General features: G+C 37.3%; 1 protein-coding gene across 2 annotated transcripts in view; it reads left to right on the top strand.

Moving 5' to 3' along the window:
* The window catches only part of SLC9A9 (solute carrier family 9 member A9), a 741,333-nt gene that overhangs the window by 177,135 nt on the left and 546,095 nt on the right, over nt 1-18,103 (top strand). For both annotated transcript variants that reach the window (XM_069104699.1, XM_069104698.1), the window contains exon 5: nt 8,423-8,538. In XM_069104699.1, the coding sequence (XP_068960800.1) occupies nt 8,423-8,538 (116 nt within the window). The remainder of the gene's footprint in view (nt 1-8,422; nt 8,539-18,103) is intronic.

Genomic DNA, 18,103 nt, shown 5'->3' with positions numbered 1-18,103 from the left:
CAGATATGTCGTACTTTTAAGGAGTAATTATTAAAACAATTTGGAACTGGTTCAAAAATAGATCAATCAGTGGAACAGACGTGGAACACAATGTATAAAAGCAAATGTATCTAATACCCTAGAATTTGATAAACACAAAGACTCCAGCTGTTGTGATAAGGACTCACTATTTGATTAAAAAAAAAAGACATAGGAAAATTGGACAGCAGGAGAGAAGAAATTAGATTTAGGCCAACACCTCCACCTTATGCAAAGATAAGCTTCAAATGAGTATGTAACTTGATAAAAAAAAGTCATATCATAAACAAATTAGAGATATATGGAAAAATACTTATCAAATTTATGAACTGAAGAAAATTTCATGACCAAATAAGAAATAGAGAGGATCACAAATGCTAAAATGCATCATTTTGAGTACATGAAATTTTAAAACTTTCTGCACAAATAAATCTAATAAAGCTCTGATTAAAGTGTAAACAATTAACTGGGAAAATATCTTTGTAGCAGATTTTCTGATAAGAATTTCATTTCCAAGATTTATAATGAATTGATCCAGATTTATAAGAAAAAAAGAGCCATTCCCCATTTGACAAATGGTCTAAGAATATCACCAGGTAGTTCTCAAAGGGAAAAGAAAATGAAAATTTATTTAACCTAAATTTTATAAAAATTAACAATTTTAAGGACTTTTACAAACTGATGAAGAATAAAATGAGCAGAGCAAGGAGAAATTTATACAATAATAGCAATGCTGTAAAAATAAAAGACTTTGAAAGCTGTAAGAACTATGATCAATACAAAAAGCATCCATGGTTTCAAAGAATAGATAATGAAACATACTGTCCATTACAGAGAGGTGATGGAGCTAAGGTGCAGAATATATCCACGCACACATGCATATTGATTGTGCCTTGCATGCTCAAATGCATGTGTGTACATATTTGTGTGTCTATGATGCTATAGACGTGCACATTCAGATAAGGTCACTTTGTTATGAGGCACTTCCAAAATTTGCAATGTAAAAACCAAACACATCAGTAGAACTTTGTTGTTTTTTCTTTTTTTAAGGAATGCTAAGTTTTCGTTAGAGGTTACTAAAATAAAGATGTCACTTTTCCCCATCCAAGTTCAGAACCCTGAAATTTATCCATGGATCCCTGGGATGGGATGGGGGTGGGCAGTTCTAAGTTGCTGGGAAGATGCTGATCTGAACTGGTGGGAAAATGCCTTCATTGTGAGTTCCCATCTCTGATGAAATCATAACTCTTGTAAACACACACACACACACACAACCCACCAATTTGTATCTATTTACCTATGATGTTATATCGATCGACTCACTTCAGGGCTTTAATCATAAAGGCAAATCTTGACTTAAACACTGGCTGTGTGGCCATGAGAACGTAATACATACATATAAATACATGTGTATATTAGATAAATTTGTTCACTTGTGTATAACTCTTGCCATTTGGGGTTTTCTTGGCAGAGATACAGGTTTGTCATTTCCTTCTTCAGCTAATTTTACAGATGAGGAAACTGAGACAAACAGGGTAATGTGACTTCACCAGAGTCACATAGCTAATAAGTGTCTGAGGCCAGATTTGAATCATAAAACAAGTCTTCCTGATTCCAGGTTCAGTGCTGGCACAACCTAGCTGCCAGATAGATAGAGAGATAGAGAGATAGATAGATAGATGGATGGATGGATGGATGGATGGATAGATATATAGATAGATAGATAGATAGATAGATAGATAGATAGATAGATAGATAGATAGATAGATAGATGATAGACATAGAGAAATAAATATTTGCCACTATTATATAAAAATGTGATGGTAATGAAAGGGCTTTAGATTTAGAGTCAGAAGGTCTGGGTTCAAATCTCAGACTTAGGTTCAATTTGTGAACCTCTGCCACTTACTATCAATGTGAACATGGTCAAGTCACTGAAACTCTGGACCTCAGTTTCCTCATCTGTAAAATGATGGGGTTGAACTAGCTTTCCTCTAAGGATCCTTCCAGTCCCAAATTTGATCCTCAATGATCCTACCTAGTAAATTAAGCCTGCATAATCAAATACTTTATGCAATATATTCTTCTTATATTAGGAAATAATATGAAAACAAACAAATAAAAAGTCTTATATAAAGGCTTCTCTTTATATCGGTCAGCATATTCCCCCACTGAAAGGAAACAAGGCTTACAGTTTGTTTCATATATGTCACTGCCCTACATTTCTTGACTGAATAGGGAACTCCATAAAAGACAGTCTTACATCCTGTCACAGATGAGGACGTGACTCTTCTGAAGGCTCACTGTACTGGCTCCAGTAGCTTGTATTTCCAGCTGAAACTATTCCTCAGAATGTCACTGACAATTCAGAAAACTGACAGGTGCCACTTACTAAAGGCTTATTTATTATCCTGGTTTGACTATTTTGAAAGGTATTATTTTAAAAATCATTGAAATTGAGATTAAATGTTTTAAATGATTCGGTCACTTAAACATTTACATTCCCTCCCCCATTTTAAACCATTATCCCAAGATGCTTTGTTTAGCTATCCATACAGAATAACAAGATGCATCTGGAGGAACAAAATATCTGGAATCTCAAGGGAAATAATGATGGGGAGGAGGGGAAGAAGTAGGATAAAAGGTCAAATAGCACTGCAGAACTCCAATTTTGCTATAAAGCAGTAATCATGAAAACAGTTTGGTATTACTTAGGAAATAGAAAGTTAAACAAGAGGAACAGACATGATTAATTCTGGATTAATGAAATACAAATATGCTCAGTTACCTCCCTCCCCTGAGTTTCATAAAACTGAGATCACAGTTACTTTGGGAACAACTTGATTTGAAAAGAATTGACAAGAAAACTAGAAAGTAGTTTGGCAGAAATTGGGTTTAGACCAGCATCTTAAACATATGCCATAATAAGTTCAAAATGGATACTTGATCTGAATATTAAAAGTCAGAGCAAGGGGATGGAGCCAAGATGGTGGAGAGAAAGCAGGGACTCACCTGAGATCTCCCAGAAACTCCTTCAAATACCTCTAAAAAGTGAGTATGATTTAGATGTAAAGGCCGATACCACAAGCAAACTGAGAGAGGAAGGAATAGTTTACCTGTCAGATTTATGGAAAACAGAAGAATTTATTACCAAATAAGAGAGAGAGAACATTATGAAATACAAAATGGATAATTTTGATTACATTAAATTGAAAAGTTTTTGTACAAAGCCAGTGCAAACAAGATTAGAAGGGAAACAGAAAACTGGGAAAGAATTTTTACAATGAGTGCCTCTGATAAAGGCCTCATTTCTAAAATATATGGAGGACTGAATCAAATTGATGAGAATACAAGTCATTCCCCAATTGATAAATTATCAAAGGATATGAACAGGCAGTTTTCAGAGGAAGAAATTAAAGCTATCTATAGTCATATGAAAAATGTTCTAAATAACTACTAATTAAATAAATGCAAATCAAAATAACTCTTAGGTATCACTTTACACCTGTCAGATTGGCTACAATGACAAAATAAGAAATTTATAAATGCTGGAGAAGATGTAGGAAAATTGAAACACTAATGCATTGCTGGTGGAGTTGTGAACAGATCCAATTATTCTCCAGAGAGAAATTTGGAACTATGCCCAAAGGGCTATAAAAATGTGCATACCCTTTGATCTTGCAATACCAATTCTAGGGCTGTGTGCCAAAGAGATCATACAAATGGGAAAAGAACCCATATGTACAAATACATATACATTTGCTTTTTGGAGGGCAATTGGGGTTGTGACTTGCCCAAGGTCACATGGCTAGTTTTTGTGTTGAATTTCTGAGGTCGGATTTGAACTCAGGTCTTCATGACTCCAGGGCCATTGCTCTATTCACTGCACCACCTTACAGAAATATTTATAGAAGCTCCTTTTGTGCTGGCAAAGAACTGGAAATTGAGGGGATGCCCATCAATTGGAGAATGTCTGAACAAGTTGTAGTATGTGAATGTAATGGAATACTATTGATCTATAAGAAATGATGAACAGGCAGACTTCAGAAAAAGCTGGAAAGACATATGAAATGATGCTGAGTAAGGGGAGCAGAACCAGGAGAACGTAGTACAATTACAGCCACATTATGTGATGACTAACTTTGACAGACTTGGTTCTTCTCAACAATGTCTCATGATGGAAAATGCTATCCACATCCAGAGAAAGAATTATGGAATCTGAACACAGATAGAATCATACTAATTGTTCTCTTTTTTCTTTTATTTTGTTTCTTCTTTCTTGTGGTTCATTTCATTGGTTATAATTCTTCTTTGCAACATGACTAATGTGAAAATATGTTTAATGTGAATGTATATGTAGAGCCTGTATCAGATTGCATGCTGTCTTGGGGAGGGGAAAGAGGAAGAAGGGGGAGAAAATTTGGAACTCAAAAGCTTGTGGAACTGAATGTTGTATACTAAAAAATAATTAATTAATTTTTAAAAATAAAAAAAAATAAAAACCAGAGCATGAAAGAAAAAATTAGGAGAGGCCAAATGTTCATGAAAATGTTTATAAACAGCACTTTTTTTCCTCGTACTGTACAAGAACTGGAAAGAAAGTAGATGTTCATCAACTGGAGAATGGCTAAACAAGTTGTGGTATATGAATGTAATGTAATATTACTGTGCCGTAAAAATTGATGAATATAAAGAAACAAGGAAAGACAAAGGATGTGATACAAAGTGAAATAAACAGAACTATGAAAACAATAGATATAATGACTATAATAACATAAATGGAAAGAACAACAAAAATAAAATTATTCAACCTAATATGAAATTATAATAACAAACTTTGGTTCCAAAGACTAGATATGGGAATACAAATCTCTCCCTTTTTTGCAGAGATGGAAGATAATGAGTATGGGACAGTGTTACATTATTGGATCTGATTGGTATTTGGTTTGTTTAACTGAAATTTTTCCCCCTCTTTTTTTAATTCTTTATTATAAAGGATGGTTTTCTGAGAGGCAGAGTGGGAGGGATACATTAGGACATGAAAGTAATATAAAAACAAAATATACCAATAAAATGGTTTTAAGAATCTCCGCTTGCCTGTATCCCTGGAATACGAGCACATTGTGAAACACCTACGTTCATCATATAATAGTTGGGATTAAAAACCAACAGCACAATAATACCATGAAACTCAATAAATATTGATTGGTTAAAGAACTGGGCACGTTCATTTCCTCATTCATTCAGCACTTATTAGGCACTTACAGAGTGTTCTAAATCCACTGCTTTCCAAGGCCAGCCCTACTGACAGGAGGTATCTTTTTAATTGTTCATTTACTTTGCCTATACTACCTTGCTTTCATATTCTATGTTGTAGGATTCCAAAGCCTCCCCTGTATTGTCCCCTAGCTACTGAGAGATCTCTCTGTCTCTCTGTTGCTTTTTGGACCTGCCTCCCTTTACAGCTTAAAACACTCTAAACCTATTCCCATTTCTTCTTTTTATCAAAATATGGCTGCTGCGAATCTTATTCTCTCCATGGGTACTCTCTGTTAAGTGACTCCAGTATAATGATTAACTTAGAAATTTCTTCTGGGTTAATTTTCACCCGGATGGACAACATATCTGTACGAGTCTTCTCATGGTCATTTTAAAAACTACAACAGGCTGAGGAAATATTTTGAATAAAATGGTCGTATATTTCCACTTTAGTATATTGATAAAAATTTAAAGTATCTCTAATTTTTCTTAAGAAAATTGTGCCTATAAGGCCTTGAATAATAGACTGTTAGAATTATAACTAGTTCCGTTTCCCCATTTTACAGATAAAGGAACTATGGCCCGGGAATTAAGTGGACCCACTCAAGGTTGTCCAGATAGTTAATAGCAGACTGGCACTTGAGTCTGGGACTCATTATTCCTCTTGTCTTTTTTCCACAGCACCTAGAAAGAAAAAAAAAACACTAAAATGCAACCTTTTGTGAGTTGATTCGTCTCACCTGCCTTTTTATAATATTCACACTGCAATTAATTTTATAATTGCCAACAGTTACCTGCATATCTATGTCTTCCATCCATGTTCACATTCAAAGACCTCTGTCTTTCTGTCACTTTTTGACTACCCGCTTCCGCAAAGAATTTGAGGCAATTTAGAAAGCTAAAACCACATAAAACAGCACAATTGGGTGAAAGGCATACACAGGACAACAAGCAAAAACAACAAAAATGATTAAAAAGAAAAGAGAACTAGATGTTAGCAGGCACCTGAAATGAGTTAATTACTATAGTTAAAGAATAAATCTAACTGAGATAAAGCAAGAGAGGAAACACATTGGTTTATATAGTTGTTCTTGTCTGATGTAAAGGAAAATATGTTTATCTTCAGATGCAAACTTTTCCTAGTATTTAATTCCAAGAAGAATTAATCATGTGGGTACTGCTCTAAGGGATATTGGGTAATATAATGGACAGTTTCTTCAACTCATTATTCACACAGACATTTCTTCTATCGACCCTTTATTTTAGGTGTAGGCTTAACATATCATAACTCAGGGAAAGCATTTCTGCAGGGAGCTGCTTATGATATGTTCCAGGTATACTGCTTTTTGATGATCTCATTTAATATCAGAACACAGATGAGAAAAGCTAGGAAGTGACTAATGAACGCATCCATGAATCAGTCTTTCAAATAGAGGAGATCTTGATGTGACCTTGGGTAGTCACAGCAGACATCCTTTTTCTCAGCTATAAAACAAGACTTTAAGGTGACGTGGGAATATAGGTCTCCAGCTAACAAGAAGCTCAGATGTTATTTAGTATAACTCTCTCATTTTATAGATGAGAAAAATGAGCTTCAAGGTGTTTAAATGACTTTACCAAAGTATCATCAGAGGCAAGGTTTGAATTCAGGTCTTCTGACTCTCAGAGACTGCCCTTTCTTGTTAAAATCAAAATATAAAATTTATTATTCAAAAGTCACAAAACTAAATCAGTATAAAAGACATGTAAGCAATGAAATTTTAAGATGGTTTTATAAGTTTATAGCATTTTCATATTTCTACAGTTATTAATGTTTAAATACTTTTGGGACATGCTTCACATAGTTCAATTTGTATAGAGTTGCTCTTTCTGTTAATGCATTAATGTAGGCCTCTAGAAATTTGCATAGATATGTACGAGAGGCCACAATTGATAGAGAGATAGTCTTGGGTTCCAGAAGACCTGAGTTCAAATCTTGTCTTAATTTATGATGACTATGTGGTCATGAGCATGTCACTTAACCTCTTAGTACCCTAGGCATTTCTCTAAGAAAGATAATAAATTACAGATAAGCTGTTGAGCTTCATCTGGAATTCTGAATGAGTTCCCTATACCAATGAAATCATAGGTCCAAGCAAAATCCAAACATCCATGAATAAATAAATATTCTACTCATAGGCCCATACTCTATTGCTTCATTGTAGTGTGGAGATGAGCCTAGAATCCTTAGTGCTAAGTAGGAAGCATGTCTGCTCTCTTAGCTTCTTCTATTCTAAGAAAAAAATAGTGTTATCCTAATAAGAGCTTTTGTCTGCTTTTTAAAGACTAGACCACTTGAGATGATTTCTTTGACCATGACAACCTATGAAATAAGCAGAAATGGAGGTACCAAAGTGGAATCACTGATAGCTAATAGATATTTTAACCCAATTTATTAGCCTCTTGAATTTTTCTTCTAGTAGTTAAAACTTAAAAAAGAAAAGAAAGCAGAGTGGTAGAGTCTATCTCGGGAATCCTTTTAATAGCTAATTGAAGTGGGGCTTAGCATAAACTATCAGTAATAGGATGGAATGTTGCTATGAGCAGGGAGATGAGAACATTTTTTTTAAGTGACTGGTTGACTGATTGCCCTGTGATTGTCTAATTTCCTTCCAGTGACAGTGACAGAAATGAGATTTGAACACTTTTCTTAGACTTTCAAGATACAAAACAAAGAAAGCAGAAAAGCAATCAATCCATTGAAAGATGTATGAGCAGGTCAACATGGCTGCTTATACCAGAGAATTTGGGAGAATAAATTTGTAGGAGTCCTCACTCGGCAGATTATTTTTCACAATCCCTGCTTCCTTTATCTTCTTGTGTATTATTTTCATGTTTTAAAAATAAGCTCTAAATGTCTTGCCACTTGTCATCAGGCGACTAGATTGATGGTGTTTTATAGGAAGCCTGGGGGTCCCAATTCCATATTTCAGCAGCCAAGAGAGAAGTGGATTTCTGTTACTGGCCATTTGGACTGGTGCTATAGTGAGGATCCCTAAATGAAGTTAAGGAATTTAGCAGGGACTTTCAAATGGTCATCAGCCAATAAAAACAAAGCAACTGTAGTGATGCTTGACATCTGAAGATCTTATTTTCTCCTTGACAGGCTCATAATGTATGGCTTCGTGAAGGCAATGGTACATGTGGGCCAGCTAAGAAATGGAGACTTTCACTTCACTGACTGTTTATTTTTTGGTTCGTTGATGTCTGCCACAGATCCAGGTAAGTATCCAGATCATGCTTTCTTTTAAGCACTGAGTATTTACTTTGCTGGTATTTCTTGGTGATTTGATGTTTCTATGATAATTCTCCAAGTCTATCATTTCCTAGAGAACACATGTGGGGGTGTAAAAACAGATCCATATTAAAGCGATGCTCAAGCTTTGGGGCTGTTGTTTTCATTTATTGGAAAAACAGGAGTCATTTCCTTTGTCACCAGTTTCTCTGTATCATATGTTATTTCTTTTAGTTTTTCATTTTTAAAAATCTCTCTGTTATGTACTATATTTATATCTTTAACTTACTTGGGGAAAAGTCTTTGGAAGTTACTGAGAAAATGATATTTTTTCTACTATTGATGAGTTAAACCCATTTCAGGGAAGTTTCTGGAGGGATGGATTTCTGTTTTATTGCTAACACATGGTAAGCCAGATTCTCCCAGTGTATAAGAAGTTATTTCATAGAGATAGAATGGATATTTTGGTAGCTGCACAAACTTTTAAGCAACTGACAAATTATTGAGCAAAATCCCATCTCAGTACACTGAAGGGTGCTTTAATGGACTGGAAGTGGTGCTTCTAAAAGGGTTTGTCTTATATTAAGGCCATACCATAGGGACTAAACTTAATTATACAGGGTGTCCCCAAAGTCTTAGTATGGTTTTAGGCTATTAGAAATTAAAACTTCACTAAGACTTTTGGGCTATCCCATATATTTGTATCTCTCTAGCACCAAATGCAGTGCTTTGTATAAGTACTTAATAGTTATAAAGAATAAACGAATGGTTTAAATGGTCTCATTATATTGTAAAAGTTGGTTTCCTTCTCCTATCAGTAATTTGCTTTGTAGTCATAGCTACTGATCTGAAGTAAAGAGGAAGGAATTGAGTTGTGTTTAAAAGTCTGATTTCTTATAAACCATAAGTACCTGAAGCAACTCTTTTATTCATTCATTTACTTTTTCAATGGATACTTATTAAGTACGTACTTTATGCAGAAAACTCTTTTAGGCAATGAGGGATTAAAAAAGTTTAGGCTAGAGAATGTCCCTGCTGTCTTGGTGCTTATGTTCTGGAAGTATATTAAGACACAAATACAGATAACTTCATACTTAACAATATTATGCCCTAGCTTCATTAGAGTACCGAGAAGCAAGAGGCCATGTGAAGTCAGAGGGAGTTTGTCGCAATGTCTTTGATTGAATATCCTTCATCTCTGAAATGAAAGAAAGGCCCTGTGACTTTCTTAGCATTTAGGGTTGCTAACAGTCATTCTCCAGCTTACCTTTCACACATGCTATGTTACCATCAATGGGCCCAGTTGCTATTCCCCAATTCTTTCTCCTGCCTCTATGCCTTTGTATAGGCTGTCCCTCATGCCAGGAATGCACTCACTTCTTACCTTCCTACCAGACTCAGTCTCTCTTGAGTCCCAGGCTTGTTAATATAGTCTCCTTCTTCAACTAGTATTTTGTTCTATCCTCCAGGGTAATGTAATCCCATTGAGGGATGGGTTTGCTCCTGTCTTTGTATCTCCAGAGCCCAGAGTCTAGCTCTATGCTTTAGGCATAGTAAAGCCTTAATCAACACTTTTTAATTGGTGAGGATTAAATTAATGAATCCAAATTTGGGACCATCTCCCTCTGGGATGGCAGCCTTGATGTGACTTACCCTTAGCCAAACCATCTCTTCTATCTTGGTGTTATCCAAATCATCCCAGATAGATCACAGGATCCTAGGTTTACATCTAGAGGGGCCCATGAAGTCTAATGCCACCATTTTTACAGTTGGGGAAACTGAAGCACAGGGAGAGGTTGAGTGACTTTTCCAGGGTTGTACAACTAGCCAGTGTCCAAGGTGGTCTTTGGACCTAAGTCTTCCCTACTCCAAGTTCATGCTCTTTCTACCAAATCGCACTGCCTCACCTCCATTTTGTGCAGTATTGCTTTCCTCTCAGGATGTTGGGTAAGACTTTTCTTATCCTTAGTGAAACGGATGCAGGGAAAAGGACCCAATTTTATTGACTCAATAATATATTATCCTTTCCCAGGCTAATACTACCCAGCCACCCATGTTGGTATCATTCTAGTTACCTAGTCATATGGTTATAGACATCTAGCAACTAACCCAGATTCCAGGATGCATGGTCACTACTTTTACTTTGTAACTAGTGCTTTGGCCTTGATCCAGTCATTTAATATCTCTATGCCTCAGTTTCTCCATCTATAAAATCTTGGTAGCATATAAGTAGGGAGCATAGATTTAGAGATATGAAGAACTTTAGAGGTCATCTTTTTAACCCTTAATTTCACACCTAAGGAAACAGACTTTAAGTGACTTGCCCTGTGTCAGAGTTAGAACTCAAACCCAGGTTGTCTGCCTTCAAAATTAGCATACTTTTCACTGCACCATGATGCCTTAATGGGATGATGTAAGCTCAAGGGAGGGGATAAGTTTCTTAATGAGAATTGAGGCAATCTGAGACTTCTTTTTTTTTTAGCAATAACATTTAAAAAAAGAGAATAATTACCACCACCACAATCACCACCCTACCTTCTCCCTCCCATTATAATGGCTTATAATTCTTGGATTAGTATTGAGAGGCACTGATCCAATAAGCCTTTAGCCAGTGGGAAAGGATGGAGGCAGCTGTGTCTGTATTGGTCATTTGTGCTTTCCTTTGGGTTAGCATTTCTTTATGTTTCACTGGTACTTTGGGGAGTCAGTGGGTAGACGGACAGTGGTACAGAGGTAGGGAGATCAGGGTAGCTAGATGGAACAGTGGATACAGTACAAGCCCTGGAATCAGGAAGGACTGAACTCAAATTAGACCTCAAACAATTCCTAGCTGTGTGACCCTGGGTGAGTCATTTAACCTCTGTCTACCTCAGTTTCCTCACCTGTGAAATGGGGATAATAATAGCACTTGTCTCTCAGGGATATTGTGAGGATTCAATGAAATAATATTGTAAAATACTTCATATAGTGCCTGGTATATAGTAAGTGCGATATAAATGTTAGCTGCTAACATCATCATCATCATCATCATCATCGTGGCATGTGTGTCTGCCTCTCCCATAGGGAGATTTTTGCATATTAGTTGGGCTTGCAACTCACCTCAAAACAAATGTCAACTTACTTGAAGGTTGAATCTGTTAGGACATAGTCATTTAAATTTGGCCTAAAAGATGTCTAATAAATCATTTTGCAACTCCACTGAATTCTTCTATTCTATGTTTTGAGAGAGCCCAGATATGACAATTGAGAGAATTTGATTAAATGATCTCCAGCTTGAACCCAGCTCTAAATTTCTGAAATTCAATGGTTCTAACTTTGACCCAAAGAGGTGTCAAAGGTGTCAGCCCCTGATGCCACAGAAACAAACTTGAATACTCTGTCCAATTTTTTTCCCCTTTCCTGGAAGTTTAGTCATAATATTGCAACGTGCCTAATTTACTCTCTGCTCAATGAATAAAATTTAAAATCTCCAATCCCCCTAAATCCCTTAGTTAATCTCATTCCATAATTATTCATTTAGGTTTTGAATTATTTTGTGACTCAGTAATTGATAAAAGAGAACCATGTGCTATGGATGTCTTGCATTTTTCTCCATCTTCTCTAAGCTAATTCTCTCCCACTTAGCTAAGCTAGGTGTTATCATCAATTAATATTTATCATTTAGAAAAACACATTTAGATCTGAATCTAACTCCTTCTACGTGATTCAGAGTTCCTCTTAACCAATTTTTGGTGAGCTCGGTTGAGGGCTTGAATGATTAACTCTCATTTGATATACTTTGCTCATCATGAGAAACTCGTCAATAGTACTTCAAAAAAATAGAATGAAAGAAGGATGTCTCCAAGGTGAATGAGTGAGCAGAAAATTGACAATGTGTGTTATAACATATCTTATCACTCTTGTTTGAAGCCAATATTTTTTCCCTATTGCCTTGGCTGATAATAGTTCTATCCTTCATCCAAATTTGATTTTGTCTGGGAGGAAGACTCACAGGCAAAGTTATGGAGTTAATGGGACATGGTGGTAAATGCCTGCAGTCCCTGCCTCTTGGGATGGTAAAGCTTGTGGACCTCTAAAGCTCTGGAATTCTGAGATTCAGTAGGCTACAGCTGACTAGGTATCTTTACCAAGTCTGGCACCAATATGGTGAATCTCTGGGAACCAGGGAGTGGAACCAGACTATCTAAGAATGGTTGAAGCAGGCCAGAAATAGGCAGGTTAAAGCTTCTGTGCCTCCTGGTAGTGGGATCAAGCTCATGAATTGTTGCTGTATTTTCAGTCTGGGCAAAATACAGAGTTTTTTTTTGTTGTTGTTTTTTAAGCAATTGGGGTTAAGTAACTTGCCCGAGGTTACATGGTCAGTTCTTTTGTGTGGGTGTTAAGTATCTAAGGCCGGAACCAATCCCGGGTCCTCCCAATGCTGGGGCCAGCGCTCTTACTCACTGTGCCACCTGGCCGCCCCCAAATACAGAGTTTTTTGTTGCTCATTTGTTTTTCAGTCATGTCTAACTTGTTGTGGCCCCATTTGGGGCTTTCTTGGCAAAGGTACTGGAGTGGTTTAGACATTTCTTTCTCCAACTCATTTTACAGATGAGGAAACTGAGGCAAACAGAATTAAGTAGCTTCCCAGGGCCTCACAGCTAGGAAGTGTCTGAGGAAAGATTTGAACTCAGGGAGATGAGTCTTCCCAACTCCAGGCTCGGTTCATAATATGGAAAGACAAGCTCAAACAAGGACAAAACGTTAAGGGGATCATCTCTTTTACATATAAATACCATTAAAGGGGAAAAAAAAACTTCATCTACTAAATGGGTGAACTAAATTTCATCTTTTATCTATACTTAATCACTTATACTCATTTCTATCTATAGCCAGATGTGTTTTGAGATTAAAAACAGGGAATTGAGAGATTGGTAGGAAGATATTGTGGGAAGAAGGGGAAAAGGAAATAAAGAAAATGGAAGGACTTTCTGTGGCTTTCTCATCTATGCTGGTGAGCACATTGGTGTAGTAGGAAGAGTCCTGAATTTGGAGTCCAAATACCAGTCTGGTCCCAGCTATGGGACTGTTGCTGTGAGATGTTGATCAAGTCATTTCTATTCGCTGAACCTTAGCTCTTCAGTCTGTAAGATAAAGACAAAATCTACCTTACAGGGTTGTTGTGAGGAACTTACTTTTTGAATTTGAAATGACTACATAAAAATGTGAACTGTGTTATAATTTATATTATAGGTATCTCTGTGTTGGTCTTATTCCTTCTATTAGATTATAAGCTGTTTCATCTTCATTTTCCAAGCGCCTGGCACAGTGGATTGCCCACGATGGACACTTAATAAGTATTTATTGAAGTGAACTGAAATAGGCATTTTGGTCAATATCATAGTATTGCCAGTGCCAGAAACCCTGCCCTTCCCAATACCCACAGCAGCCACTTGTCACCATGTCACCCTGCTGGCTTGCCTCTCATTAGCCCTGATTCCATTTGGGAAGACCTAGATATCTACAATTATTGGTAAGGGCTTTGAATCTCCTTTTTGTGTAAAAATGTGTTAGGAAACCTTACCCATCCGTATGTGTGGGCACAATTAGAGGCTGAATGTTTTGGAAGGAAATAGAATTGTTCTTTCCTATATATAATAGGAAAAACTGGTGGGTGTCCCAGAACACCCCCATACGTGATGGTGGCACAAAGCCTTAAGTAGGGTATGGTCAGGGTGTAAATGGATCTCTTAGGACATTGTAATATTCTGCCCATCTGTTTGCTATTCTCTGTACATTCCCATTCTATTATGGGAAAAAGATGTGCTCAACGGAAGCCAAAATGATCATTTTCCTCTTCTCTGGTTTACCTGCAGCCTATTTCAACTATTGCTTGGCTAGCAGGAGCTCTGCCATTCCTCCAGATGTCATTTTGCTTTGAAAGACAGACAAATCACAGAGGTAATTATAGGAGTCTCTCTCCCTTACATATGTTGGAAGCTAATCTGTATGTGAAGTCAAAATTTAATAAAAAAAAAAAAAAGTGTGGTCCAGAAGAGGTAACATTGGCTCTGAAGACAAAAAGACTTGAGTTCAAAATCCACCTCTGAAACTAGCTGTGTGACCTTGGACAAGTCATCAAACCTCTTTGGGCCTTGGTTTTCTTATCTATAAAATAAGGAAGTTAAATTGAACCAGATATTTTTAACCTGCTTTTGTCCTTGGACCCCTTAGGTAGTCTTTCTAAGAATGTTATTTTTAAAAGCATAAGATAAGGCACATTAGATTAAAAAGGAAATCAAAGATTAGTGAAAAATAAAGTTGTGTTTTATGTGTGTGTGTGTGTGTATACACATTTTTCCCCAGCTATTTTCACAAACAACCTGAAATCTATCCTTGGACTCATGTTAAGAACCCCTGCCCTAGATCACCTCTGGGTTTCCTCTCAGTTATGGATCTCTGATCATATGATTCCATAAGTATTCCATTATATTTAAGATTAATTGTTGCTGCTGTTCAATTGTTTAGTCACGTTTGACCCTTCATGGCCCCTTTTTGGTGTTTTCTTGGCAAAAATTCCAAAATGGTTTGCCATGTCTTTCTCCAGCTTATTTTATAGATGAGGAATTGAGGCAAATAGAGATTAAGTGATCTACCCAGGGTCACACAACTATTATGTATCTGAGCTGGCATTTGAATTCAGATCTTCCTGACTCCATCCCTTGAGCTACCTAGCTGCCCCTAAGCTTAATTAAGCACCTAGAAAATGCTCGAGACCTAATGTAACGTCTCTAATATTAAGAGTAATACTATTATCCTCCATGGCTATGGGAATGCATCCAGTCAACCACATGTAGACTTTTTTCTCTTCTGAATATGTAATTTCTTCTGTGCAAGTGGTTCCTTCAGTAACACAAATCATAACCCCACCCTACTAGGAAATTTCTAAGTCTGAAAACTAGAAGTTGTTAAAGGTTAAGAAAGAGAAAAGATCACCTGCTCGTCAATGGTCTGGCTAATGAGCCTCTGACCAGAGCCAAGCTTGTCCTTGGGTGACATAAACATCTTCAGTCTATCACTGGGCTTATCCTTGAAGCCTTCCCACCTTGGTAATCAGGCCCAGTCTGCCCCAGCTTGTGTTTCGCAGGCAGAGCCTCTGAGGATCCAGGGTCACCCTCACGCCATGATGAGGCAGCACCACTTTAGTGGAGAGGACTATATTCTCATTTTATGAGTTTCCTGTTTCCTGCTTAGATCCAAAATGCCTTCATTTTATATGATGCAGCTGTGGGAGATTCAACTACAGCTGCACGATTCTGATTTCCAGAAGTATTAGCTCAATGTTCAAATCACTCTTACTTCAAAGACTTGGCTAGCTTCCCTCCAAGGGAATTAACCCAGTAAGTGCTGACTGAATGGATCTTAGCAATGGGAGGATATGCAGTCAGACAGGATCATCATGGAGCCATTCTGGACTATAAATATATAAGGAGTAACAGATTTAAAAACTACACTTATGGGTTTAGCACTAAAGGAAGCTGAGTTTATATCCCATGCCTGCCACTGTCTGTGTTTCCTTGGACAAGTCACATAATGTCTCCAGACCTGTTTCCTCATCTATAGCCAGGCTGTTAGATTATATAAAACTAAGGTGTTAGATTAGATGACTTTTAAAGTTCTTTCTGACTCAAAACTCTTGATTCACAATCTCAGAGAAAAGAAGTTGTTCCTGTAACCATGAAATAGCATATATAAAATGTGGTGTTTGAATAAAATCAGTTCATTTCTTTTTGATATGATGGATTGAATCTGAGATTTTCTTTCTGAGGTAGCCCTTACCGTCATTACTTTCTTTCACCAAAACTCACATGCTATATAAACTCATAGCTTTGGTTCATAAGCAAAGGGAATTGGAAAACTAAGTGGATACCTGGATCGCTTAATGAGATTATATTTTCCGTCAAGGGTTGCCATGGCCACCTTTTTTGGGCTCAAAACAATGTCACTACTATCTCACTCTGCTGCATATCATCTCACATGTAAGACTGCTTGAATCAGTGCCCATTGGAGGGATTCCTTCGCTTGGTGCAACCAAAAGATAGCTTTTTAAAAAAATCCTCTGATTGTTGACATCAATTTTAATCTAAATGAATAAAACATTTATTAAATGCTTACTATGTCCAAAGCACTATGCTAACCACTGGAGATATGAATAGAAAAGTAAAACAGTCCCTTCCCTCAAAAAGCCCCTGTTCTAATGGGAGAGACAAGACATATGTAAGGTTTCAGTTGCGAGTCTGAGAGAAAGGTCTCACAGTCCCTGGGGTATAGTAACAAAGCACATGGTGATGTCTCTTCTTTAAGGTCATTTCCACTGATAAAATCTCAGTTTCTCGTGTTGGATCATTTGATGATGTCAAATGCTTTGGGAACAGGAAGTCCCTTTTCTGGGTCTTGAGTAGCTAAGACTGTGGTGTTTGCAGAAGCAGGTGCCAGGCTGTCCCTTCACAGGAGTTATTTCCCAAGATGGTGATTGCAGGCACTGGCTGGAGGCATTGCTATTGCCCAGGCTCTTGGATCCTGTGCTAGATCTGTTGGTTCTGAAGGAAGGTAGTAGTTAAGGTGGCAGTGATGGTTTGATCTGCCTGGCTCATCCTGCTTCCTGTCTCTCCCCCAGAATGCCTTGCTGCTTCAGTTAGGCTGGCTTTGGGTTGGTTTGGTGCTCCAGATATACCTGTCTGTGGTTGATCTGCCTCTTAAATCATCCCCTGCCACAGTGGCTGGCATATAGCAGGTATTTAATAAGTTTTTGGTGATTGATTGATGCATAATCTCATAGAGGTTATTATGGATGGGCAATGAGCATTGAACAGGAGGCAGAAAGTCTATTTGATTATATTAGGGGAATTATATAGCAGTTGAAAGTTTATCCTTTAATCTCCATCCAAGCTGCTTCTAGGTGGGGAAGTGCATAAAGCCTGGAATTTGATGGCAGGAAGAAACGGGTTCCAATTATGCCTCAAACATTTACTAGCTATGTGACCCTGGACAGTAACGACCTCCCTCATTCTCAATGTCCTCATTGATAAAATAAGTGAGTTGGACTAGGCCTCTGGGGTCCCTTTCAGCTCTAAATCCTTTACTTTATTATTTATTATACCTTTGCTTATTTAAAGGATTTTCCCAAGCTCACACAGTTAGTATATGTTAGAGGCAGCACTTGAACTCAGATCTTCCTGACTTGGAAGCCAGTTTTTCATCCATTATAGTACCAAGAACCGCTGTTCTTTGTTTCTAGCGACACAATCATTCCCTCCTCTGCCCTCTCTTCAAGCCCAGAACTGTCCCTTGTCAAGAAAAATTCACTAATTTAGCAACACCATAAAAGTCCTGATTCAGGACTTGTATTTAGAAAAGGAGATGGAATGGTCATGTAGAGAATGTAAAGGGTAACAGATGAAAGGAAAAGTGTCTTGTACCAGCAATCCCACAAGCAAAGATATTCTCCTCCCTTGGTTCAGAATGCCTTACTATGTCCAAAGCACTATGCTAACCACTGGAGATATGAATAGA

Source organism: Petaurus breviceps, unplaced genomic scaffold (assembly GCF_028583685.1).
Source record: "Petaurus breviceps papuanus isolate PSGF00001 unplaced genomic scaffold, PetGlider_PUasm1.0 688, whole genome shotgun sequence".
In the NCBI taxonomy this organism is placed as follows: Eukaryota; Metazoa; Chordata; class Mammalia; order Diprotodontia; family Petauridae; genus Petaurus; species Petaurus breviceps.
This window is presented reverse-complemented; position numbering and strand designations above follow the sequence as displayed.